Raw genomic sequence first — 26,846 nt, forward strand, 5'->3', positions numbered from 1 at the left:
CTCAACCACATGCACACAGTCGCATCTCATTGGCCTCCTGGGCCGGGTCATCAGTACTCCAGCTGGACCTTAATTGTCCAAGCTGCTCAGAGGAAGATGGCTGCCGCTCTGCAGCCGTCCAGTCAGAGCTCTTGGCCCTGGGTGAAGAGAGATGCCAGCAAGCTGAGGGAAGAAATACTGGCACAGAGCAGGGTGGCTTAGCTTGGCCTGTCCCTGAGAGGCCCTGGGTATTCAGGTCCCTGTTCACCTCCAATGCTGTACCACATACTGTACCCCAGTCTGCTTCACCATGTGCAGTTGCTGTAATGCTCTCCCCGCCCCATTGCCCAACAGGTGGATAAACTGCTACTCTATCTGGATAGGCAGCACACATCCTGGCCTGGGGCCAGCACCCAGTCAGCACTGGCTGTAAGAGCAAATGAGACTGTTTGTTCAGTAGCTGACTCCTTATTGCCACCTTGACATGGGACTTGCTGAAGTCATTAAGAATTCCCAGGAAGTCCAGAAGTACGCATGTCTTGGGTCATCACAATATCTTAATGTTCTGGCAACAGTAAATAGCGGTTGAATGTAACAGAGAACTGGTAAGGGTTTGCCTACTAAACAACAAAGACACCCTGGATGTGTCTCAGAATCCTAGACAAGCGTGATTTCATTTAGAGGAAGTGGGAGCAAACACATGCATGATGGTAGTCCTGCATGGGTCAGAATTGGAGTCAGAGCATGGAAACATGGGAGGGGCACTGTCCTCTGAGTGACAGACATATAACATATTTAATGACAAAACTAATATTGAATGAGAGTCCCACCTGAAAGTCTCGAGTTATTCAGGTGTATTGTGTGGGGGTGAGTACCTAAACATCCTCCCACATATGTGTATGTTGTAGCTCCCTCCCCTCAAAATGAAGCTGTCCCCGTCACCTCATTATCCTGTATTTACCCAAGAGGCTGACACACTTCCAGGGACTGAAGCCAGGAGCTAAGGAGAAATGTCAGAGAGGGAGGCCTTAAAGGAAGTGACAATTACAAGGGAGCTAATACAGGGAGTTCCCTCCCATGGAGGAGCTGTCAGGGACAATGGCCAGGCCTGGAGATTTATTGATACTAAGTGAATGGTGCTACAACCAGGAGTGACTATCAAAGGGCCCCTGTGAGCAGGAGGCTGGGCTGGGCCTCCACACTGAGCAGGTTGGGGGCTTTCCTGCCCTGTGTCTCCCAGAAGGAGAGTCCTGGCCTCAATTTTCACTTCCTCCACTTGTGGGACTTGCTCTTTTGCAGACTGTCCTGGAGGTGGGGACACAGCAGCAGGTTCCCAGGGCCCCATGGCCCCATGGCCCCGTGGCCCCATCTCTGTTTTTCAGGACCTTTGTGCCTGCCGTTCCTTACCCTGGGATATGCTTTGTGACAGTGACTGCAGCTAACATCCTACTTTGATTGATGTCTCCTTGTATAGCTCTAGTGATATTCTCTCTCTCTCTCTCTCTCTCTCTCTCTCTCTCTCTCTCTCTCTCTCTCTCTCTCTCTCTCTCTCTCTCTCTCTCTCTCTCTCTCTCTCTCGTGTGTGTGTGTGTGTGTGTGTGTGTGTGTGTGTGTGTGTGTGTGTGTGTGTGTGTGTGTATGTGTGTTTTCACCTCTGCATATGTAGACCAGACATTGATGGTTGGAGGTTCATCTCCCTCCATCTCATTTTTTGAGAGAGTCTTTCACTGCATCTTGAGTTCACTATTTCACTGACACTGGATGCCATCAAACCCCAGGGATGCTTCGGATCACTGTCCTTGACTCCCTAGGGCTAGTGTTATGTTTGCACACAACCACACCGGATTTTTATCTGAGTACACTGAGCCTCCTCTTGAGGCTGAGGATAGATGGACTCATCCCTGGTAGACACCAAGACTGAATAGTTAGTATAACTGTTTCCTAGTAACTGTCTTTATCATCTACTGTCAATGTGTTGATCGTTGATGCTGGAGTCCTCCCCAGCTCAGCAGCCCATCTCTATTGCCCCCTAGGCACTTCATATGGGTAAGAATCTGGTTGTTTTAGAAGTGAACAAATGGACCAATGGGTGCATTCATGGGAGAAAAGAATGTGTGTATTTGTATAAGCACATATGATCTCCCCAGGATAGAAAGGGCATAAAGTAACACCAAGTTCACACCATAGTGAATAAATATATAGGTACATAGAGAAAGGTTGATACAGATTAAAGACAGAGGTTAATATATAGAGATGATAATGATGAAGACAGACAAACAGATAGACAGCCATACATATGGCTCTAATGAAGCAATGCCTTTTTACCTGGCTAGAGGAAGGGCACTTGAAAGAATTTTTCACAACCTGAAGCTGGCCTATGGGCCAGTCTGTTTCTTTCCATCATTGTAGAGGGAGAAGGCAACATATCAAATATGTCAGGACCTTGGGTTCTGTAGCCAGAGTGGCAGAACTCAGGTCTGGACTTCTTGTCAGTAGTCTGTAATTATCATTGTGGGATTTAAAAAATGTCAGTGTGAAAAGATATTTTCAGCCCTGGATCAGTGGTTCAATGCTACCACACATGACCACCAGCAGGTGCTACCCAGGTGTTCCCATGCTGAAGATCCCATACACAATCCAGCCTGCTGTGAGTCTGTTCTGGGACTCTGTGCTTCAGCCAGTACGCACTGGGGTCCTGATTCTGCTTGGAAACACTCCTGCTCCTTCACCCCTGCTGGTCACATTCAGGAATCAGGAATTTGACCTCCAACCCCAGCTCTCCTTCTGGTTTGCTTCAGGCCTCATCGGCCCTCTCTGTTAAAGAACTAACACACTACAGGTCAAACGTTGCATTTTTTCTATTTTTATTTAAATCAGATACAAGCTTCCTTTACATTTCATTCCCAGTTCCTTCTCCCTCCTCTCCTCCCCTGCCCACCACTAACCCTTATATCATCCCCTTTCTGCTCCCCAGGGGGGTGAGGCCTTCCATGGGGGTTCTGCAAAGTCTTTCACATCATTTGCCCCGGGACTGTAGGCTGAGAGAGCATCCCTCAATGTAGAATTGGCTCCATTCGTATGCTAGGGATAAATACTGATCTGCTACCCATAGATTGCTGAGGCCTCCTCACTGACACCCGTGATCAGGGGTTCTGGATCAGTCCTAAGCTGGTTTCCCAGTTATCAGTCAGGGGTCTGTGAGCTCTCCCTTGTTCAGGTCAGATGTTTCTGTGGATTTCACCAGCCTGGTGTTAACCCCTGTGCTCATCACTCCTCCCTCTCTGGATTCCAGGAGTTCAGTTCAGTGTTCAACTGTGGTGCCTGCTTCTGTTTCCATCAGCTACTGGATGAAGGCTCTAGCATGGCATATAAGGAAGTCATCAATTTCATTATTGGGGAAGGGCATTTAAGATAGCCTCTCCACTATTGCTTAGATTGTTGGTTGGTGTCATCCTTGTAGATCTCTGGACATTTCCCTAGTGACAGATTTCTCTTTAAACTTATAATGGCTCCCTCTATTATGGTATCTCTTTTCTTGTTCTCCTCTATCCCCTGGACTCAACCTTCCTGCTCCCTCATGTCCTCCTCTCCCTTCCTCTTCTCCCCTCCTCTTTCTCCTAGCTCCCTCTCCCCTCCCGCCACGCTCTCAGTTTGCTCAGGAGGTCTTCAAATGTTGCATCTTAAATGGAACTCCAGACTCCACAGGCTCTGGACTTAGTGCCAGCACTCCATACTGTGGAATCTAAAGACTCCAAGGCTCCACCATCTCCTGGGACTGAAGAGCTGCAAAGGAGTTTCCCAAACAGCTCAAACGTTGAATCAGTGAATATTTTCCAGTCAATTAGACCAGACTCTAGAATGCTGTTGTCTGAAGGAGTTGAACATGGCATCTTCTAAACCACTGTTTCACAGCTGAGAAAACTCCCAGGAGAAGGCTGGATTTGCTCAAGGTCATTTTAATGATTAAAAGGAAGACATAACCCTCTGGGTCTTTTGCCACCTAGTCTAGTACTTGCTCTATGGAGCCCTTTTCTCTACTGTGACTATTTATTTTGACAGACCCAAAGCCATGCCTTACATCATGACTGCCCTTCCATGGAGGCCTTGGACCTATGGAATCTCCTACTCTCTCCATCTCCCTCTCCCTCTCCCTCTTTGCCCTCTCTCCCTCTCTCTCCCTCTCTCTCTCCCTCTCTCTTTCTGTGTCTCTGTCTCTGTCTCTGTTTCTGTCTCTGTCTCCCCTGTCTACACACACACACACACACACACACACACACACACACACACACACCTTCCTCCTAGGGTCTAGTTAAAATGAGGAAGTACACCAAAGTAAAAAGACTGAGCTCAGTGACTACCAGATAGCCTACCTGGGCCATCCCTCAGGTTATATTCTTCTAGGGAGTCGTGGTAAAATACACCTACGTAGTCTAAAGGATAGAGCACCCACTTTAATAAAAGAGATTTGCTGAAGGAAAAACAGGAGGTTATTTCAGAAGGAAGCTGTGGTCTGTTAAGTCTAAGGATTTAGGCAGAGCTGTCTCCCTCCCCACCCCTCTCCTCTCCCTCCCTCTACACACCTCTCCCTCCCCTCCCTCCCCACACTCCTCCTTTCCTTCCTCTACTTCTAAAATTCTAACAGAAAAATGTCACAGACGCTAGGACCCCAGAGACCTGGCTGAATGTGTGAAAGCAGAAGGTGATGTGGGGTAATAGGTCTGGGAGCTGGATTTTCATGTCACAGGACAGTATTTCACTGCCCCAAGGGGAGAGAAGGGATCCTAAAAATACCATGGAGCGTATTACAATATTTTAACAGGGTTTATGTGCTCCCTATGCACAGTAACCCCTGGAAGATGGATTGCACATTTTGACAAATCTATATTTAACATGGGTGGATAATATACAACGCAAGCTCCCTGGTAGAAAAAAATCCATACTTATGGAAAACCAGAGTCTAGTAATTACAACAGACACTTAAAGACAGTGCCTATTGTGGGCTGTGCACAGAAAGTGAGTCTCATTAGGCAGAAAGAGAAAATCGTAGGAGTGGAGGAGGCTAAGGAACCACCTCAGAAAGAAGCAACAAAGAAGGAGGTCCAGGAGACCAGCTCCTTCCACTACCCGCAAGCATCCAGCATGCAGTCCTTCCTCAAATATTTATTAAGCACCTGTGGTGTTCCAAGTACTCTGATGGCTCTGGGACACACAATTATTACATCAGAGATTTTGCATGGAACAAAATAGCTACAGATGTACACAGCAGCCGAGGCTGTGTTTTAGAAACAGTGACTAAAGGATGGGGACGGAGGCCAGCGAAGTGAAGTGGTGCTGAGGAGGGGAGGGGATGAAGTCTGCTTTGGAAAGTGAGACAAGCCGAGAAAGAACTGCAGAGGACTTGCTGACAGGAGAGGACCAGCACTGTAGGCTAGGAGGGAACAGAGAGAACAGAGTCCCTGAGACAAAACTGCTGCAGAGTGACAGCCAGAATGGCCAGTCAGGGAGTGAGGAGATTGAACAAGGCAGGAAAGGTCAACAGGGCAGTTTTTCAGATTCTGTGTCCTGGTCAGACAGCCAGTAATTTTTCCCGTGTACAATGGGAATCTCGGAACCACCAGGAAGTGAAACAATGTATTTTGTTTCATTTTGATTTGTTTTATTAATAAGCTTCCTCTAGCTTCAGTGAGAGAATGGATTCCACCACTAAAAAACAAAAGCCATGCTACCTCTCATCTAACCTAGATTTAAAACTGTATGCACATGTGTGTGTGCATTTAGATGTGTGCTTGTGTGCACATGTATAGCATGTGTGTGTCATGTGTATGCATGTGCACATGATAGAAGAAGGCAGACCATGCAGGGAAGGAAGGAATCTAATGAGAAGGGAGAGGGCAATAGGAAGGAGAAAGACTGTTATATCATGCTTTCTCTTTCAAAAAAATCTAGATTCAAAATGTGTGCATGGGGGCTGTTTAGTAAGAGTAAGGGGCCCAGTGGAAAGAGCAGGAGAGGGCAATGAGGGGGAAGGCGTATATGAGCGAAGTACAAGAATAGACATATCTGACAGTGCCATTGTAATAAAGTCCTTCTTTACTACACTAAAATGTAATTTTAAAAAAATTCTCAGAGTAATCATAGATTATCCAAAAAGGTTCAAACGTTTCCTAAGAATTATAGAGCATGTGAGTAATGGATATTAATTTAAAATACCTAACAGCATAAAGTTTAGGTCATGATTATCACTGTCAGCTCTCGGGACAACTGTGGGGCAGGTTAGAGTAGGCATCCCATGCTTCCATCTAGATGAAGATCTCTCAGTCAGTGGGCAAGTCACCTTGAGGGAGACACGAAGCAAGTGTCTGGGGGTGGGGGGAAGCCTGGGAAGAGTTGCAGTGTGGGTGTCAGGGATGAAGATGACTGAAATATAATTTATTAATGTGTGAAATTCTCAAAGAATAAATTAAAACATTAACAATATAATAATTCTCTAGGAATATTTTTGAAGACTCAACATGTTAATGTACAAGGAAGGTCTCTTCTCGTGATGAAGTAAGGGATATCCCCTAGCTGAGGCAAAGACTGTGAACTCCCCACCCTGCATCAGATAGAAAAGTGGAGTTTAAAGACTGAGTGATGGGCAGCTCGATCCCATGCACTTGGTCTTATTTCCATCACATCCTCATCTAAGCAGCAATGTAATCTCCTACAAACCAGCATTGGTAACTGCTGGGATCCTACAGAATGGATTCTGTGGGGCTATTTACACAGCTAAGCTGTTAGTGTGGTTGATGCACTGGAAGGCCTGGAAGTCTCCTAGCAAGATGTACGACTGCAACATGAACATCAGCAGGAGACATAACACTGAGAGGAAGGGCAAGGTGGAGAAAATCAACCTAAACCCGTGCCAGCAGCGATCGTAGGCTGCAGCTCTTCCTATAGCAGTTTTTAAACTTAGCCTTAAATTCGCGGGTAAAGAAATGAAAGGTGGGTAAACAGTCAGCATATCACCCTACCTTGGATTTGACCTAGAACATATATAACATGAACATGTCCATTAACAGTGTGGGTGCATATGTTTGTAAGAGAACGGATGTAACATGAACATATCCGTTAACTGTGTGGGTTCATATGTTTGTAAGTATGCATACATGGAAGTCTGAATACAATCTCAGATGTTCGTCCTTTCTTTCTATCTTGCTTGAGACAGGTTTTCTTTGTTGTTTGCCAGTGTATGTAGACTAGTTGGACCAAGAGATTCCAGACACTCTCCTATCTCCCCCTCCCATTTAACCATAAAGTCAGTAAGATTACAGGCACACATACTACTGTGCCCACATGTCTTCCTTCACACTTGCATGGTCAGCATTTTACTCACTCAGACATCTCCCAAGCACAAATATGGCTATTCGCTTTAAATCCTTGGTTTCAATTTACCGTCTAAAAAGTGACCCTGCCATTCTTTTCTTAACATGGTCATTATAGTGACAGGAAGAGTTAATTATGTCAAAGTGCTTTGCTGTGCGGCCACTATAGTCAATAATCCTGGTACCACCGATCTATGACAGGCATCTGATAAACATTGGCTATAGACAGATGGATGAGGGTTTGCACAAAGGAAAGTGTGAATAGATTGGGAAGTTGGGACGATCAATGGACTAGTGAACAGATTGGCATCTGAAGGCCTGGGTGGATGGCTGATTGGTAGGGTGGATGGCTAGACAGCAGATGGTAAGTGGTAGTGGGTAAAATGGATTATTTGAGCTATCCGGCCATTTGTTTACAGCATCTTCTATTCATTACTTTGGGGGTATGGATGTGTATACATATGTCTATGCAGGTGTGTGAACCTATGTGCACATGTTCAGAGGCCAAGGAGGGAAGGACATTGGGTATCATCCTCTGTTACTCTCTACCTTATTCCTTTCATACAAAGGCCTCTCACTGAACCTAGAGATTGCTATTTTTGGCTAGGCTGGTGGTCAGTGAGAGCGATGGATTTTCATGTCCCTACCCCTCTGTGCTGGAGTTACAGGCATATGCAATTATGCCCGGCCGTTTCCACTGGTTCTGGGATCTAAACTCAGGTCTTCATGCTGTGCAGCAAGCACTCTTATCCAGTGAGATGCTCCCCAGCTACCACTAACCTTTCTTATCTTCTTTTCCAGTCTGTTCCCAGTTCTCCAAAGGAGTCTATGCCATCTTTGGGTTTTATGAACGAAGGACTGTCAACATGCTGACCTCCTTCTGTGGGGCCCTCCATGTGTGCTTCATTACTCCAAGTTTTCCCGTTGACACATCCAATCAGTTCGTCCTTCAGCTGCGACCAGAACTACAGGAAGCTCTCATTAGCATCATCGACCATTACAAGTGGCAGACCTTTGTCTACATTTATGATGCTGACCGGGGTAAGCTAAGGGTTAAGGAAAGGAAATTGTTGAAGGATGGAGGAAAAAACACTAGCAGGAAGATGAATGATGGCTCTCTGTTTCCTTAGAGCACTTGGGGAAGCAAGCCAGGTGCTTTATGTATGTGCGGGGATTTCTTGGTGGCCAATAATTAATTCAGAGGGTGAAAATATACCTCTGAGAGAGATATCCTTAAGCCCATCAAGCCATTCCACCATTCACCAAATTCTCAGATCTCTGAAGTCTTCAGCAAAGTGGATCACAGTTCACAATAATGTTAATAGAGCATAAAATAGACCAAGCTCTGAATCCTAGGTCCTCTCCTCAGCTTCTTCTGCATTACCCCTGCATTACTCCTCTGAATCCAAGCTCCTCTCCTAGGTCCTAGCCCTGTGACTTTGGGCAGGTTCTTGATACATCAGTTTCACCACTTGTAGAGTGGGTCAAATTCTCCATGCCTTCATTCCCCTGTGTCTGGGATGAAGATGAATTGTCACTACTTCAAGAATGTATCATGAAGAATTCATGAGATGACTGAAACTGTTTGCTCATTGCCTACAATGTAGTGACTATTATCCTCAATCTGTTGTCAGCACTATCATCTTCACCATCAACAGTAGCGGCACCATCACTGTCATCATCATCACTATCACTGTTGTCATCATCTTCACCACCACCACCATGATCATGACCATCACCATCATCACTTCCGCTACCCCACATCCCACCATCATTACCCTCAATTGTCAACATAACAACCACCATTGTCACCATTACCTCTCTCATCATCACCATCACCATCATCCTCACCGTTATCACCACTACCACCATCATCATCATTATCACCACTGCCAACACTGTCATCTTCACCACAACCACAGTTATTAACAGTGTCATCGCTATCATCTTCATTTCCACCACCACCACCATCATAACTATTATTGACATCACAGCATTGATGATCATCATTGCTGTCATCGCCACCATCATCATTACTATCACCATGTGATATCAACACCCTTACTACAATCATCATCATCTCTATCATCTATCATGACATCATCACCACCATAATCATCCCCCTAGTGTTTTTTTTTTTTAATCCTGCTCCCTTTGAATTTTGCAATCACATTTCCCAATTGTTTCCCATACTTTTTACTCACTGTAAGCTTCTTTATCCTGGGGTGCATTTATTTATCACATCTCCTCATGTGGTCCTCAGCTTCTTCTGCATTACTCCTGTTTTCTCTGTTAACTCATGCTCTAAATAGGAACTCTTCTTCCTGGCCCTTATGGTGTGTGCTTTCCCTGTCCTACCTTCTTCTTGTGCATGGCTTAGTCCTACAAGAACACTATCATTGCTAGTGTAAAAAGATAAATGGACTGAGACGTGAAAGCCTAGACCCTGAAGGGGGAGCACTTCCCTGGCAGAGTTTCCCTCAGAGAAACTTTAGAGACTTTGGACACAAGGGTGGCTGATTAAGATGGTTTTATAGGTAGAGGGGAAGTTGCTGTTCAGAAAGGAAGATGACCAAGGAGAGAGCAGGAAGCATCTATTTCTTTCTGTTTTCTTTGCTCTTTTCTTGTCTCTTCCTATTTTTGTGATTTCCCTTCTCTGACAGCATCCACTCTCTGGGCCATCTGCCAATGGTCCCCTTCAGAACAACCTTGTTCCATAATAAAGGCATAAGTCAGAAGTAGCCACTCCAGAAAAATGTAATGTACACCCTAGAAGAGATTTCTTAGGTTAACAAAAGAACCCACACTCTGCAAATCGTTGTGTCCATCTCCAAACCCAGAGCCCCGAGCTCTGCCATTTTCTTGTTATGTGATCATGGACTAATGAGCTTTGAAGTCCACATCTTTAAAATAGGGATGAGAATAAGACTGACCCCCTAGAACCCACTGAACTAAAAGAGGAAAGCCAGAAAAATAGTGCCAAACACGCAGTGAAGGTTCAGCAAATGTGAAGAGCTCAGTCACACAAAACAACTCTTCCTGGAAATGAAACAAATGGGGAAATCAGAACAGAATCAATCTAGAGATGTTTCCTGGGGCCTGATGCCATATTGGTCACTACAGAAAATATTAATGGTTTTACTAGGAGTTAGACATGGAATGCATACAAATGATTAATTTGTAATGTGACAGCAAAATAGCTGTCTGTGACAGGCACAATAACAACCTACTTCCACCACTCCCAAGTCCCTTTCCTTGTCTCTGGAGCTGGAAAATGTGTGGATGCTATTGCCAAAGGGGAGCTAAGGTTGCAGATGCAATGAGATCTGCTCATAAACTGACCTTGGAGAGCAAAGATTGTTCCAGATTACTCCACTGGACATGATACAATCTCAAAAATCTTTACCTGTGACAGTGGGAGCCAAAGACTTGGTGTCAAATTGAATGAGAAAGCCTGGGCTGCCATTGCTGACTTTGAAGATGAAAAGGGTCATAAGCTAAGGAATATGAGCAGAGAGAGCAGGCAACTGTGAGCTGGAGAGACAAGAGAATGGATTCTCTCCAGATCACTAGAAGAGTAACCAGTTTTGCCAACAACATGGCCCTGGCTCCCTGAAGTGTAAGTTGTACATTTTCACTGAGACATAACACTAGCGTGTGGTCCTCCACTGCACAAAAGCAAACAAGTGCACCGTAGAATCTGAGAGAAGAAGGCAGGCTCCTCTGCACAGTCAACCTTAATCAGAAGGTGGTGGTGAAATACAATACATTTACTGAACACCTACTGTGTGACAGAGTATTACCTAGTGGAGTCATAACCAAATTTCACAGATTCCACTCACAGTTATTAGCTATCTTTAGATACTAGGTTGGCCTGTTCTATAAAATGTATTGGTTACATTTCTGCTGCTGTGATAAAATGCCCTGAGAAAGGGGCTTATCTTGGTTCACCGTTCCAGAGGGACAACTAGTCAGTGAATCATGGTGGGGAAGGCGCAGCAGCAGGAGCAGGAAGCTGGACTTGATTGCATTGCATGTGCACACAGGAAGCAGAGAGAGAACAGAAAATGGGACAAAGCTGTAAAAACTGAATGCCCACCCCAGGGGGGCGTACTTCCTCTACTAAGGCTCCAGCTTCCGAAGATTCCATAACCTCACCAAACAGCCCCACTAACTGGGGACCTAGTAAGTGTTCATATACATGAGCCTATCTGGGATCTTCTCATCCAAAGCACCTCTGTCCCCAAATAATAACCATTGTCATTTAGAAAACCCTTAAGGTATCAGAAGCCCAAACCCAATATGCCTATCCTACCTTCATCAGTACTGTGAGGCAGGTGCTATCTATGCTACCTCTTTACTATGGAAGAAATCAAAGTTCTCTCTTTACCTCCAAAGAAATCAAAGTTCAGACAGGCAAGCAAGCTGATCGAAGTCATTTCACTTATATTTTGAATCTAAGCCTTTTGTGGAGTTTTTAATCAAAAGTCTTTCTTATTGTCTGTCATGCCCTGTAAACAGAATACCAACAAGGACCAGGAGCTTGCCTCTGCGGCATTCGGACACACGGAGAGCAGGAACTGAGCTTGCTACAGGAATAGGGTGGGGGACAGCAGTGACCATCCAGGGAAGTAAAGCAAGCAGCAATGAGTGCTCAGAGAAAGTGCATGTAGACAGCATCGTGATTCCCATGGAAGTGGATGCAGATAGACAGCTAAATGTGCCTGGTGGAAGTAGGCGTGGGCTACATCAAGCGCAGGCAGAAGTGGATGTTACCTGTGAATGCTGACGCTGCCATGTCTCTGTCCGCCCCTCCGCTGCAGGCCTGTCAGTCCTGCAGAGAGTCCTGGATACAGCTGCAGAGAAGAACTGGCAGGTGACAGCTGTCAACATCCTGACGACCACAGAGGAAGGATACCGGATGCTCTTCCAGGACCTGGAGAAGAAAAAGGAGAGGCTGGTGGTGGTGGACTGTGAATCAGAACGCCTCAACGCCATCCTGGGCCAGGTACTCAAGGCAGTACAATACACAAAGCAGGCATTGGAGATAATTCCAAGAAAATGAGTGTGCTTCTGCTGTGGGTGTTAGGGAGAGGGGGGTCTAAAGAGGGCTCTTGGGGAGGTGAGACTTGACACCTTCCATTTTACATTCTGTGAGTCCTATAAGTTCCAGCTGAGACTTGATGCGACACCTCAAGCAGTCCTCACACTGACAGACCAAAAATTTACTTCTTGGGCTCCTCTTTACTCTTAAAATTAAATTGCATCGTCTCTTAGAGAGTCCTGTGTTCAGCCCAGGCTGTGTCACTCACAGAACCAGCACTGGGCATCACGTGGCCTTGGTCCAGCTGACCTGTTTTAGGGGCCACCTCCCTTTCCACTCCTTCCTTGAACAGTTCTTACCTCTGAAAGCAGGAAGGGTGATGTATCCTACGACTAGGTTCTGTAACCTCAACAGCTTCAGCCAGAAGCCTCTAAACTGGATTTGTTCTGGTGTCAGAATTAGAGAAAGCTTGGCAGCCCAGACAGGAGCACCTCTGTGTACATCACTGTCGTCTTGAGCTGCATTTGTGTATTCAGATGAACTGGGAAGGAGGAGGCTTGCATCATGTTTAAATAGTGCCATCTAATGAAAGACGGGCTTTTAAGGTACTTGACAACACAACAAGGCTGGTTAATGGCCCTCAAGACCCTGGACCCCCGACAGGGAGCCTCATCACCAGATTGACAATCACTGTGAAGCCTCCAGAGTAGAGCAGGGAGGACTTGGGAAGTCACCGATTAACTATGTGTGTTCTGCAATGTCAAGTGTGGATTTGGGGTTTGCTCTCGAAGAAAAACCAGCACAAAACTGTTTCTATAGTGATAGAAGTCCTCTGGGCTGAGGTTGGGTTACTGAGTGCTAACATCCAGGGGGAGGGTGGGGGCCGTGTAAGGTAATGGGTTAAAGGCAGAGATTCTGGAAGCAAACCAGCAGGGTTTCAGCTTCCAGGTTGAGTGCTTGCTAGCTTCCTGACCTTGGACCAGACTGGTAATCTGTTTCCATCTCACATCCCCACCCCCCATTCTTTAAAACAGAAATAATAACTTCCTCTTGAAGGCTTTTCCAAGGACTAGAAGGACCAGGGCATGGAACATACTTAGAAAGGAGTGTGTCCACATGGCGTGATGTGTGGAAATGCTGCCCATTGCTGCTATTCATAGTGCCAGCTGTACTGGCTTCATGAGTCATTTCCCTCTCTGACCATAAATGAATTTATCTGCGAGATAAGAATAAAGGGCCCTACTCTACAAACCTGGGGTGGGGGCAGTGATGAGCTGAGATGGGAAACAGATGGAATGAATGGCTTCAAGTGTCCTTACTAGAATGGTGGCTTGTCCTGGATTGTGTCATGCTGCTGTTTTCTGGGTGCTTACAGCTGAGGAGGGGAGGCACTACATTAGGCTGTTTCTGTGTATTTACACATCATAGATCAAATAACTCCTACCCATATCCCTGTTTCAGATGCAGAAGCATTGTTCTGTTTTTTACCAAAAGTCTCACAGCTAACATAAAAGGAAATCAGGAAGTCAAACTAAGCTGGATTTGGCAGCATGGCCCAGTGTCTTAAACACAACTTTTCTCATGACTGGAGCAATGGCTCAGAGGTTAAGAGCACTGGCTGCTCTTGCTGAGGATCTGGGTTTGGTTCCCAGGCCCCAAATGGTGTTGATACTTAAGTTCCAGGAGATCCCACTCCCTTTCTGGCCTCCATGCATGTAACTTTTTAAACTACAACTTTCTGAAGTTAGTAAAGTGCTTGCTGCACAAACATGAGGACCTGATTTCAAACTCCAGCACATACTTACAAAGCTGAATGGGGTGACACATGCTTTAACCTCAGCACTGGGGAGCTGGAGGTGGGTGGTTGATCCCAGGGACTCACTGGTCTGGGAGCCTAGATCAAGTGGGGATTACCCCAGGTCAAAGATTTCTAAAACTAATCTGGAAAGTTACTAAGGAAAGACAAAAGTCGTTCTCTGTCTATAACACAAATGCTTGTGCACACACACACACACACACACACACACACACACACACACACACACACACGTGAACATGAATAAACACACTCATACACAAACATGTGAGCTTGCATTCTCACACATATACACACATATGTGATTAGGCAAATACACACAGACCACATACACACATACATATACACGCATACACAAACACACAAAGACAATATGCACAACCCAGAATACAATTTTCTTAGCTGTACATCTATGGCTACTTCCTCTATCAAGGACAAATTTTTACTTCACAGGGAAGTGACTCATTTGGTATGTTTTTACATTATTGTTTACAAACACCTTAAATTATTTCATTCTAATATTCTGAAAACAGAGGCCTAAGTTTTGTAAGGCTCCATGAGGCCACTTGATTGATAGCTTGTGCCCACATTTTACATCTGATGGTGAGGAAAACTATCATATATAAAAGGAGACACAGTAGAGGAGCATCAGAAATCACATAAGGGTGACAGAGCGGCTGAAAATTGAGGAGAAGCAGAAGAGCAACTGAACCAACAGGGATGGCTGGTACACAACTCTGCCTGGCTGTGTGCCAACACGGGCAGAAGCAGAAAGTGTAATCTTAAAGATGAAAAGAAACCAATGGACTGGCAGTTCTACCCCTAGGACAAAACCACAGTGTTCTGAAGCCTCCAAATGGCTAGGGGTTCTGGTGTGGCCCACTGCTCCACACCAGGGGCCATCAGGGGAGAGCAGGTCCAACTTTCTACTCCTCAAGTCTCATGGGCTGTGACTGGTGGCATCTTGAGTGGAAACCTATCATTTAGGACTGAGCTACCCTTCGACCCTGATTATGAAGAACAATTACAAGTTGGGGAGCCCAGGAACACTCATCCACATCCCTAGCATAGAAGACAACTGTGAGTGAAAAGAAGGTCTTATCTCAACATGTCAAGAATTTGGGTAGCTTGACTCAGGCAGGAAATGGTATTGTGTGTGGGTAGCCCTGCCCTTGGTGGCTAGAAAGATGAGCCTGTCCCCTGAGGATAATGGCAGAGACAGTAGCCCTGAGCTTGAGGTTCAGCCTTTATCTAGACCCATCTCTCTGTTGCAATGCTCACCAAGGACCCTTAAGTTCAAAGGTGTAATTAACCTTTGCAGCTTTATCCCACCAGTGAAGTGTTTAGTGATGGTCTGCCTTTGAAGTGCTAGAGACTGACCTGCTGTGGATCTCATAGATGTGTTTGCATCTCCTTTACAGCACACTTCGGAGACACCCCTGGGCTAGAAACCAGCCACTCTAGGGTGTACAAAATGGAGTATCATCAGCCTTGGAGAAGCAACCTGATCTGTAGACATAGTACACATAAAGGAGTCAAAGGAAGACAGACAGCATCATCAAGCCCTGGAGCACAGGAAAGAACAGATTTCATGAGAGGACCAGATAAACTACCAAGCCTCTGAGTAGGGACTGATAAAAAACAATCGATGATTGAATGAACCATGAAAGCAACCAAAAAAATTATAGAAATCACCACCCGTCTCCATAAAAACCCTAAATGTAAATTATTATAAGCCTCCAATTGAATAAAGACTGGCTGATCTGATTTAAAAATAATGTTCAATGATATATTGTCTATAAGAAACACACTAGCAAAATACACAGGCTGGAAGTGACAGGAAGTCTGTATACTAAGAAAATGGAAGTCCTAACCAAGCAGAGGACCATACTTATATACGCTAATGCAAAGCTAAAATTAGACAGAGGAAATAAAGGTCACTGCTAAAAGGAAGCATCCACCAGGAACATATGCCCCAAATGTTGTTGTATAAGTCATAGAAGAACCACCAGTGGTCAGACATGGACTGATAGAATAAAGTTGAGTAGCTTCAGAATAAGGAGAAAATTTAGTTAAAGAGAATCAACAAATAAACTTCCAAGTTAAGTTATGCCATAGATCAAAGAAAGTTAGACATCTGCAGAGCATTCCATCCAACAGCTGCCAAACAACTTCTCAACAGCCAATGTAAGACTCACTAAAATCTACGACATTTTAGGCAAGAAAGTAAGTTTTGGCAAGTATAATTAAAATAATTAATTGTATATTATCATATCATAGTGGAATAAAACTGGAGAGCTAGAGAAAAAGAGATGACATAAACTATACAAGAACCCATAGGTTGTAGAATACAATTTTGAATCATTAGCCATTTGTTAAGGAAAGCCAGAAGGAAATATTTTCTAAATCCTAGAATCAAATGAAATAAAACAAAAATTATCAGAACCTTTGGTTTACAAAAATATAGTTGTTGGTGCTTACACTAAAAATCAAATTGCAAATTAATAACTTCAAAGAATTAGAAAAATGAAAATATAGAACTGTAAAATCAGTGGACAGAAAGTAATGATAAAGATCAGATCACAAATTGATTAAATGAAGACTAAAATAACAATACAAAAAAAGAAAAGAAATAAAAGTTTGGCTTTATAAAAAGAAAACATAATGAGCAACCCCTTCCATCAACTAACCAAAAGAAAGTGAGAGAAGATCTAAATTAGTAACGATAGAGATGAAAAGGGGACATTACAGTGGATACCAAGGAAATCCAGGGCATTTATGTCCTCAACATATAGAAAATCTTGAAGAAATAGATGGATTCCTAGAAGAGTATGACCTACCCAAATTAAATCAAGATGGTAAAAACAATTTCCTTAGATCTGTATTAAGTGAGGAAAATAGAACAGCAGTAATGAGTCACCCAACAAAGAAAAGCCCAAGACTGGGAGAAATTACTGCCAAGTTCTATCAGATCTTTAAAGAAAAGCTCCTGAAACAATTTCATAGGCTAGAAATGGAAGGAGCATTACCAAAAGCATTCTATAAAACCAGTATTACCCTGTCATCATAACCAGACAAGGACGTACAGAAAGAGGAGGTGGGGGGGGGACAGAGACAAGGAGGGGGGATAGAGGGAGGGAAACAGAGAGACAGAGAGACTAATTTCCTCGACAATCAGCAATAACTGTATGGTTACCTGCACAGGATCAAGTCAAAAGCCTAACACATATGGGTACATGACCTTCATTCTCCACCCCTTACGGAGGAACTATCTGAAGATGATAAATTTCGGGAAAGGGAGACTCGTTCATTTCCAGTGATATGGACCCTGATTGAATCCCCATGCTCCAGTGGATGGCCCCACACCATGCATAGATGTACAGCTCTAACTGGACTTCATGGGTTACAAAAATAAACAGAAAAGACATGAAATTATGAGGGTATCATGTTGGTAGAGATATGGCAGGAGTTGAAAAGGACAAATGGAGGGTAGATACGATCATATCATATTTCATATCATTGTTTACATATATTAAATTCCCAGGAATTAAGAGAAAATTAAATATTTTTCAAAAGAATGTTTATAAAACAAATCTAAAACCACCTTTAAAAGATCAGACACTATAATCAGGTTGGTTTCTTTCATGTGGTTTCAATGGATGCTAAAAAACCTTTGATAAAAATCTGGCATCCATTTGTGATAAAAATCCTTGATGAAATTAGAAATAGAAACAACATACCTTAGCATAATAAAGATTTTGTGCCAAACCTACAACCAATATTATACTAAGTGGGGAAAAATGAAAGAATTTCCTGTAAAATCAGGAAAAAGGCAATGGTGTCCACTTTCTTCATTCATATTGAATATAGTATTTGGAGTCTTCGAGCTATAATGCAAGATAAAAATAGAAGAAATACAAACTACAAATAAAGAAGTCCAGTTGCCTCTATTTGCTTCTATACTTAAAATACTAAAGATTATATTAGAAGACTCTTTAATCTGATAAAAAATTTTCAGCAAATTGCAAGGATATGAGAACATTCAAAATCAGTATCTTTCCTATACATCAATAATGTTCTAGCTGAGAAATGATTTTTAAGTCCTATTCATACTAAATTTAAAAATAAAAATACCTATGCATTAGCTCCCTTGCTGTTGCTATGGTGAAATATTCTGACAAGAAGTAATTCAGGGAAGAAAGAGTTTATTTTGGATCACAATTCCAGAAGAATAGAATCCATCATGGTGAGGAAGACAGGAAAGTGGCAGGACCAGGGAGCTGACCGGTCACATTGTAACAGCACACAGGAAGCAGAAAACAGCAAGTGGGGCAAGGCTATACCACTTCAAAGCCCACCCCCAGTGACATATTTCCTCCACCAAAGGCTACACCTACTTACTGAAGGTTCTGCAACCTCCCCAAATAGCACCATCAGCTGGAATCAAACTGTTCGAACACATGAGCCTACAGGAGACATTTCAAACTCAACCCCAAACAGCCTAATAATGAACCTAACAAGGATTTGAAAGGCCTCTATAACTGAACCTCAAAGCAAGGATAAATGATGAATAAGTGAATAAGACAATAGAGATGGAAGCAGGCGCCTCTCCCCTAGTATATGGATCAGCAGAATTATAATGTGAAAATGGGCATATTGCTAAAAGCTACACACAGGAGTCAATGCAGTCTCTATAAAAATTCCAATGGCACTCTTCATGTCAATAGAAAATATGACTCTGGAACTCACAAAGGACCCAAATAGCAAAATCAATCCTGAAGGTAAAGAGTAATGCTGAAGGTATCACCACCTGATTTCAAAATATATCATAGGGCCATAGTGACAAAACCTGGATGGTATTGGCACAAAAACAAACACGACAACCAATAGAACAAAGTAGAGGTTCTAAAAATAGAACCCAAGCCACTTAAAGCATGGTGCCAGAAATACACATTAAAGCAAGGGCAACCTCATCAACCAGTGGTGCTGAGAAAACTAGATTCCTACAAGTAGAGAAATGAATTTGGATTCTGCTCTCTCTCTTTCACTCAGTAAAAAAAAATTAAAATCAAAATAGATCAAAGGCCTTCATTTAAGAACACAAATGCAGTATCTTCTAGAGGGAAAACACTTAAATTAGACATTGCCCAAGGACTCTCTGTAAAGAACCCCAGTAGGTCAGGATGTGACAAATGGGATTACACACAATTAAAAATATCCTGGATTTCAAAAGAAACAATCTGTAGAGTGAAGAAAGAACCCGCAGAACAGGAGAATAAAACTGTTCACTATTCGTTGCAAGGAGATTAGAATCTAGAACTTACAAGGAACACAAGAGGTTAAATACTGAAAAACAAAAGCAAATCATCCAATCAACAAATTGATGGATGCACTGAACAGACTGTCCTCAAAAGAGGTATACATAATAAAGAAATGGATGAAAATCTGTTCCTCATTGTTAGCCATGAGGGAAGTAGGAATCAAGTTCACTCTGAGTTTCTGCTCACTCCAGTCAAAATGGCTAGCACTGTGCAGGTGAGATGGCCTAGCAGGCACAGAGGCATGGAGTGAAGCCTGAGTCTTGGAACTTCCATGGTGGAAAGAGATGACCAACTCCTGCAAGTTGTCTCTAACCTTCACATGAACACACATATTCACAGATACACACACAGAAACACACACACACACTTGCACTTAAAACATAAAGATTCTTTGTTTAAAAATAAAATAGCTAAGGTCAAAAGAACAGTGCTAGATATGATTATTCATGCCTTGAGTTCCAGCACTCAGAAGGCAGAGGCAGGCAATTTTCTGTAAGTATGAGGCCAGCCTGGGACACATAGTGAGTTCCAAGCCAGCCACCAGAGCTATATAGTAAAACTTTGTCTTGAAAGGAAAAGAAGAAAAAAGGAAGGAAGGAAGGAAGGAAGGAAGGAAGGAAGGAAGGAAGGAAGGAAGGAAGGAAGGAAAGAAAGAAATAGAACAATTGCTAGTGACTATTCAGAAAATAATAATAATAAACAAGGCACAAACTTCTTGTGGGACTATCAACTAACCAGTAGGGCTGTTCCTCAAGAACTGAAAGTGTAACTACCATATAAATACACTCCAGCCACACTGTGCTGGCTAGATTTATGTCAACTTGACACAAGCTAAGGTCGTATGAGAGAAGGGAACCTATCCAACAGCTTATGGAAGCAGAAGCAGAGATCCACAGCTAAGCACTGAGCCAAACTCCTGGAATCCAGTGGTAGAGAGGGAGGAGTGGTGAGCAAAGGGGTCAAGACCATGCTGGGGAAACCCACAGAAACAGCTGACCTGAACAAGGAGGAGCTCATGGATCCCAGTCTGACAGCCGGGGAACCAGCATAGGACCGAACCAGGCCCCCTGAATGTGGGTGTCAGTAGGAAGCCTTGACAGTCTATGGGGCCTCTTGCAGTAGAACCAGTATTTATCCCTAGTGCACAAATGGACTTTGGGAGCACATTCCCCCATGGAGGGATACTCTCTCAGCCTAGGCCCTGCCTCAAATGATATGTCAGACCTTGAAAATCCCTCACTATCCCTGGGGAGTAGATAGGGGTGGGATGGAGGTTGGTGGAGGCATGACAGAACGGGAAGGAGCGGGAACTGGGATTGATAAGTAAAATAAGATTGTTTCTAATTTAAATAAAAAATGCTGCCATAAGATTGGGCTATAGACAAGCCTGTAGGGCATTTTCTTAATTAGTGATTGGCAGGGAAGGGTCCGGCCCATTTGGGGTGATGTCATCCCTGGGCTGGTGGTCCCAGGTTCTATAAGAAAGTAGGCTGAGCAACCTATGCGAAACAAGCCAATAAGTAGCTTCTCTCTTTGTCCTCTGCATCAGCTCCTGCCTCCAGGATTTTGTTGTTTGAGTTCCTGTCCTGACTTCCTTCAATGGTGAACAGTGCTGTGGCAGTATACGCCAAATAAATCCCTTTCTCCCCAACTTGCATTTTGACCATGATGTTCCATTGCAGCAATAAAAAAAAAAATCTAAGACACACACCAAGGTATCTTAGTAGGTCACAGAGATATAGATACTGTACTTATTCCAGCTCTACTCACAGTAGCCAAGGTGCCCATTAACAGATGAATGAGGGAACAAAACATACTATCTACACCAAAGAGTTTCATTCAGCCAGGAATAAGAGTAGCATTTTCATTTGCAGCAAAAGGGAAGAACTAAAGGGTATCATTAAGTGAGATAAGGCAAGTATCACATGTTTCTCTCATAGGCGGAGTACAGATTTTAAAACATAAAAATGTGTGACTTCAGGGGCTGGAGAGATGGTTCAGTGGTTAAGAGCACTTGCTGCTCTTAAGGAGGACTTGGGTTTGGTTCCCAGCACCTATGGGGCCTGTAACTCCACCTTCAGAGTATCTTATGCCCTCTTCCAGCCTCCACAGCCACTGCACAATGTGATGCCCATATACACATGGAGACCACATAGTATAAAATAAATGTATAATATTTTATACAGATATATTTATGTAAAAAACTTATTTATATAAAAATAAATAAACCTCAAATATATATATATATATACATATATAACCCTCTTTGTTTTATATATATAATATATATAAAATGCTATATATATATATATATATATATATATATATATATAACAAAGAGGGTTATCTGGATAATTTTCTTTGCCAGTACCTATATAAGACACTAAATGATATAATATAGTCATTAAGGACAGAATGAATTTGAGGTGAAAGTCGACCAGAACGTCCCAGGGCCATCCATCACCCTGCCCTGTTTTATTATCTCTGCGATGTTTATGACCTGCTGACGTTCATCTATTTATATATTTACCATCTGGCTTCCTCCTGAAACCACATCTCAGCTCAGCGAGGTCACAGGAACCTTGCCTTGCTATTTGAGCTATACCCCAGCACATTTCCCAGTGCTTAGAATAAAGTCCCTGTTCAATAGATGTTTGTTGAACTAATCAAAGAAAGGTGTACAGAAGAGCTGGGATGAGAATTCATGCACAAGTCACACAGAGAGTTACGGAGACCTACAGGAGCCATCCATGTGTACTCTGTGAATAAAGAAAACCCAAAGAACATCAAACTTCTGATAAGCATAAAGTGTGTGATGGCAGTGAGGGGAAGAATCCTGCCTTCACGATACCTTTTTCAGTCAGTGACCATGTGTGCATTTATCTGTGTCTGGTTTACTGTGGGATGACTCCCATACCAAATATCTCATTTCATTCCCTGTCGACTGTGCACCAGCTTCATGCAGTTAAGGCTTGATAAACATTTGTGAGATAAAACATTTGTGAGCCAAAGCAATAAGTCAGGCATTAGATAGAACCAGTGTGGAAGCCACCATCAATTTGAGATGCACAAGTCCCTCATTTCTATTAGTCAAAAGTAAGCCTCTATAGGCTTTTCCTCTGCTTCCTTTTGCATTTCCATGTTGCACAAACTCTGTGGCTCCACTCCCTGAATGTGGTGAGCTCTGAAATATCTTTATTTGCTGTTTTGTGTTTATTGGAAGCTGAATAGGCTTTTGATAAAGGTGTATCCTTGTTGAAGAGACTGCATGCCATGTGGCAAGAAAATGAAAAAATAATGAAGAATTATTAATAAAACCATCACCTTGGTGCCATCTGAGCTCCAGCCGCTGGAATCTCAGTCTCACTATTCCAGTATATGCATTGTGTGCTCGTGCATTTAATTATTCCCCACATCAAAAAAAAAAAAACTTCAAGCTGCTATGCTCATACATCCAATTAAGGAGATGTCTGAGTGTGTATTTTAATAACCTTGAGAATTTATTCAGTTAGGCCAAGAGCCGAGGTGCCTCTCGTCTATTTTATGTCTCTTTGTAGCAGTGCAGGGGGAGCGGCATCAAGCAGGGTATACAAACCCAATTCTATAATTTATAAAAAGAAAGGAAGAAATAGATCAAGTTAATATCGGGCTCATTGTGGCCAGAATCAAGGTGTGCAGGCTCAGCCATTCCTCGTAAGTGGTGTGTCAAGCAGTCCCAAAAAACCTGGGATAGCTCTTTCCACAAATATTTTCCCTGACTTCAAAATGATTAAGGGCAGTCTTTATTCACGGTGGGAGGGTGGGGGCTGGAGAGATGGTTCAAGGGTTAAAGTGCTTATGGTACAAAAGTGAGGAGCAGAGTCCTGATCCCGAACACCCACAGAAATGCTGGTGGCTGCTCAACTCGAATCCTGATGTTCAGGAGACTGAAACAGGATCCCCAGGGCTAGCTGGCTACCTAGACTGGCTGACATGTCAAGCTCTTGCTTCAAGTGAGAAATTTTGCCTCTCTATATAAAATGGAAACAGTCAAATAAGGTACCTCTGGCTTCTACATGCATGCATCCATATGTGTGCTCCCATGCAGTCTTACATGTACACACACACACACACACACACACACACACACACACAAATGCACACACAAGCAATAAAACCAAAATTTAAAAGACAAGAATGGTTTGGGACTCCTGGCTCCTTCCCTTAACAGTGACCTGGTGTCAGGTAGAACATGTCAGGCATCAGAGACCTCTGTACTTCCATTACCAGCAGACCACACAGGGGTCATGGGAAAATCACTTCCCCACTTCAGGCCACATTCCATCTGTCCAATAAGGGCTTAGACCAGGTAATTCAGTCTTCCCTCCCAACACCCATGTTGAGTGATCTATTTGTGACAGGGCGCTAAACCACTTAGGGAGGAGAACATGAACACAGAATTCAGAAAGCAGAGATGTGTCTGCATGTGGTTCAGGCCCCAGTGACTACCCACTCAGTCATGTGACCACCTGAGGAGCCCTGACAGACCCCGCTGTGAGTAACAGCGAATTCCATGCAACACCAGATACCTACACCACATGTGAGGAAAGCTTTGTGGAAAACAGGTGCAATGAGTACTCAGTCTTTCTCCTTAAGGTTGTAGTGATAACCTCCCCCTGATCCCCACCACTCAAACCAGTCAATAGTGATTACAGATCCCATATTCACCTCTTCATAGCTATGCAAACTAAAGGATCTTGAGTTAGCCCTCTGTGGCTCTTTCTCATCTGTCAAAGACGCTAACAGCATCACCATTGTCACACAGTAAGGATGTTACAGTTTTGTGTACTTGGGACAGAGAAGGGTATGTCGTAAATAGCCAGTTGATGTCAGCTGCTGTCATCAGCGCTCTGTCACTGGAGGTGTGGGTGTGACTAATGAGTACCTTCTCATTCTGTCTTTCAGATTGTGAAGCTGGAAAAGAATGGCATTGGTTACCACTACATCCTTGCCAATCTGGTGAGTGGAGCATGACCCACAGTCCAGACCTATACATCCCACCCCTACGGTCTGAGCTTGCCTCACACCTGCCTGATGTGAACCCTGTAGAAGGAAGGAGCAATTCATGGTGTCATTGCTAAGCCTCAGAAGTACCAAATGTACCTCTTTCCCTCTACCCTTCTGCTATAGTTTCTTTTCTGTTGCCCGGGAAAAAAGCACCCTGTCTAAAAAGTAATTTAAGGGACAGAGGCAGTTATTTCAGCTTACAGCTTCAGGCTCTTGTCCATCACTGTGGGGAAGTCAAGGAAGGAACTTTAAACATCTAGTCACATCCCATCCAGTCAAGAGCATAGAGAAAGAGATAGGACTTGCTTGCTTGCTTGCTTGCTTGCTTGCTCTCAGTTCATCAACTTCTCCACTTTTATTAAGTTCAGCACCCCAAGTAGGCAACAGTGCCACCCACAGTGGGGTGGGCTGGATCTTCCCACATCAATCACTTTATTAGGACAACCCCCCACAGGTCTGTCCATAGGTCAAGTCCATGTAGACAGTCTCTCTGCCTCCCCCCCTCTCTCTGTGTCTTTCTCTGTCTCTGTCTGTCTGTCTCTCTCTCTCCCTGTGAGACTCTCTTCCCAGGTGCCCAGGTGATGATAGGTTGTGACAAGTTGACAGTTGAAACTGACCTTCACAGTCCTGCTGTCAAACTACAGCACACTGCCCATGAATGTCTAGCCATCCTTGAGAGATAGCATGCTGGAGGCTACAGTGTAAACTTTTATCCTTCATAAGAGCCCCATCTTTGATCAATTCTGGCCCTAGCAAGAACTGGCCCTAGTGAGGAAAAATCACCACATCTTGGAACAGACAGGGAATGTCTGGATCCCACTGGTTTTGAACTCAACGGTGGTTTTGCTATTCACAATTACAGACATTTAAATCATAATTATGCTAAAACTGACAAATCTTTACCCAGGAAACATCTTATAGAGTAATCTATACTAATGTCAGTTTAGAGAGGTTTTTTTCGAACAGTCTAGATAAGCCTGTGTCTTCAAAATAAAAAATGCCTTCACTTTAACACACTGTAGCTGTTTGTTGGGTGCTATTATTTTGCACACCATGGAGACAGTTGGGTTTCTCAAATCTTTTGTGTGCACATACTTTTTATGTAGATGCCAGAATGTGTCTGTGTAAGTTTTCTCTGGCAATTGTCATGTCTATTGTTCCTGTGTCATGATTCCCACTTTTATCTTTTATGTCATAAACTTTGATTCTTTGAGCTCTTTTTCTCCATAGTCCATATTTTAGAGACCCTAATATTAAATCCACAGACCACACAATAAACTTACAGCACTCACTTCCATTGTCCTGTGTGTATTTATGGGGTTATGAAACCATCACAGCAGTATTTTAAAAGTTCATCACCCTCAAACCCATGCACATCAGTAGTCATTACATTACTCACCCTCCAAGCTCCCCACAGCCTCAGGAAATCACTAATGTATAGTCTATCTCAATGGACAGTAAGTAGCCCATTAAAGAGAGACAGCCTGTTTTGCTCATCCATTACACAGCTGATGGACTTCTAAGTCATTATCATCATGGGCCTGGTATGATAAACACTGTTGTGTACAAGTCTGACCCATGAAATACACTGAGGCTGGGGACTCCTGGGTTGTACACTAAACCCTGTGTTTAACACTTTCAGGTACACCACAGTTTGTTTCCACAGTGGAAACAGTGGACTGCAGCCACCATTGAACCTGATCCCACAACACATATGGCCATACATCCATTTCCCTTGATAGTCACCACTTCTACAAATGTCTCCATTGCCTTGGCCTGCCTTCTGAACTTTCTATCTTTCCATTAGATTGTGGTATTTGCCATATTTTAATCTGTAAGAAAAGTTTAAATGTTAACTTTACTGAGCTAAATATGTAGCCACGTTCAGTTTGAGTCAGGGTATCTTGTTCTGGTTATCTCTGAGAGATGATGAAGGAAAGAAATAAAAGATTGGTATTTTATACTGTATTAGGAATAAAGGTCATTAGTTGAATTAAGGCACACAATCTGTGTCTAAAATCAGGGTCCAGACATCTGCCTAGCCCTTAAATTCTGTCCTGCCTGCCCTCCAGCCTTAGCTTGTCCTGGATTTCCCCCCTCTCTACCCTCTGAACCTCCCTTGCCTTGGTTTCCCCAGTCAGTGCCTCAAGGTTAAGGTTGGAACTAAGAAGGACTTCCTGAGAGAAGTTAATCTAGATTTAGGTGTCAAGGGCTATATCCATCATCTTTTCAAGGTATTTGCATCTTAATGAGTGGTATCTGTTTAGAATCTTTAT

The 26,846-nt window shown here is 43.4% G+C and overlaps 1 protein-coding gene across 6 annotated transcripts in view; it reads left to right on the forward strand.

The window, feature by feature from the left end:
- Gria1 (glutamate ionotropic receptor AMPA type subunit 1) overlaps nucleotides 1-26,846 on the forward strand; it is a 322,505-nt gene that overhangs the window by 162,529 nt on the left and 133,130 nt on the right. For 5 of the 6 annotated variants that reach the window (XM_027427448.2, XM_027427447.2, XM_035447765.1 and 2 more), the window contains exons 3-5: nucleotides 8,145-8,384; nucleotides 12,167-12,351; nucleotides 24,469-24,522. In XM_027427448.2, coding sequence (XP_027283249.1) covers nucleotides 8,145-8,384; nucleotides 12,167-12,351; nucleotides 24,469-24,522 — 479 coding nt within the window. The remainder of the gene's footprint in view (nucleotides 1-8,144; nucleotides 8,385-12,166; nucleotides 12,352-24,468; nucleotides 24,523-26,846) is intronic. The other variant, XM_035447766.1, reaches the window with a different exon arrangement.

This window comes from Cricetulus griseus, chromosome 7 (assembly GCF_003668045.3).
Source record: "Cricetulus griseus strain 17A/GY chromosome 7, alternate assembly CriGri-PICRH-1.0, whole genome shotgun sequence".
NCBI lineage: Eukaryota > Metazoa > Chordata > Mammalia > Rodentia > Cricetidae > Cricetulus > Cricetulus griseus.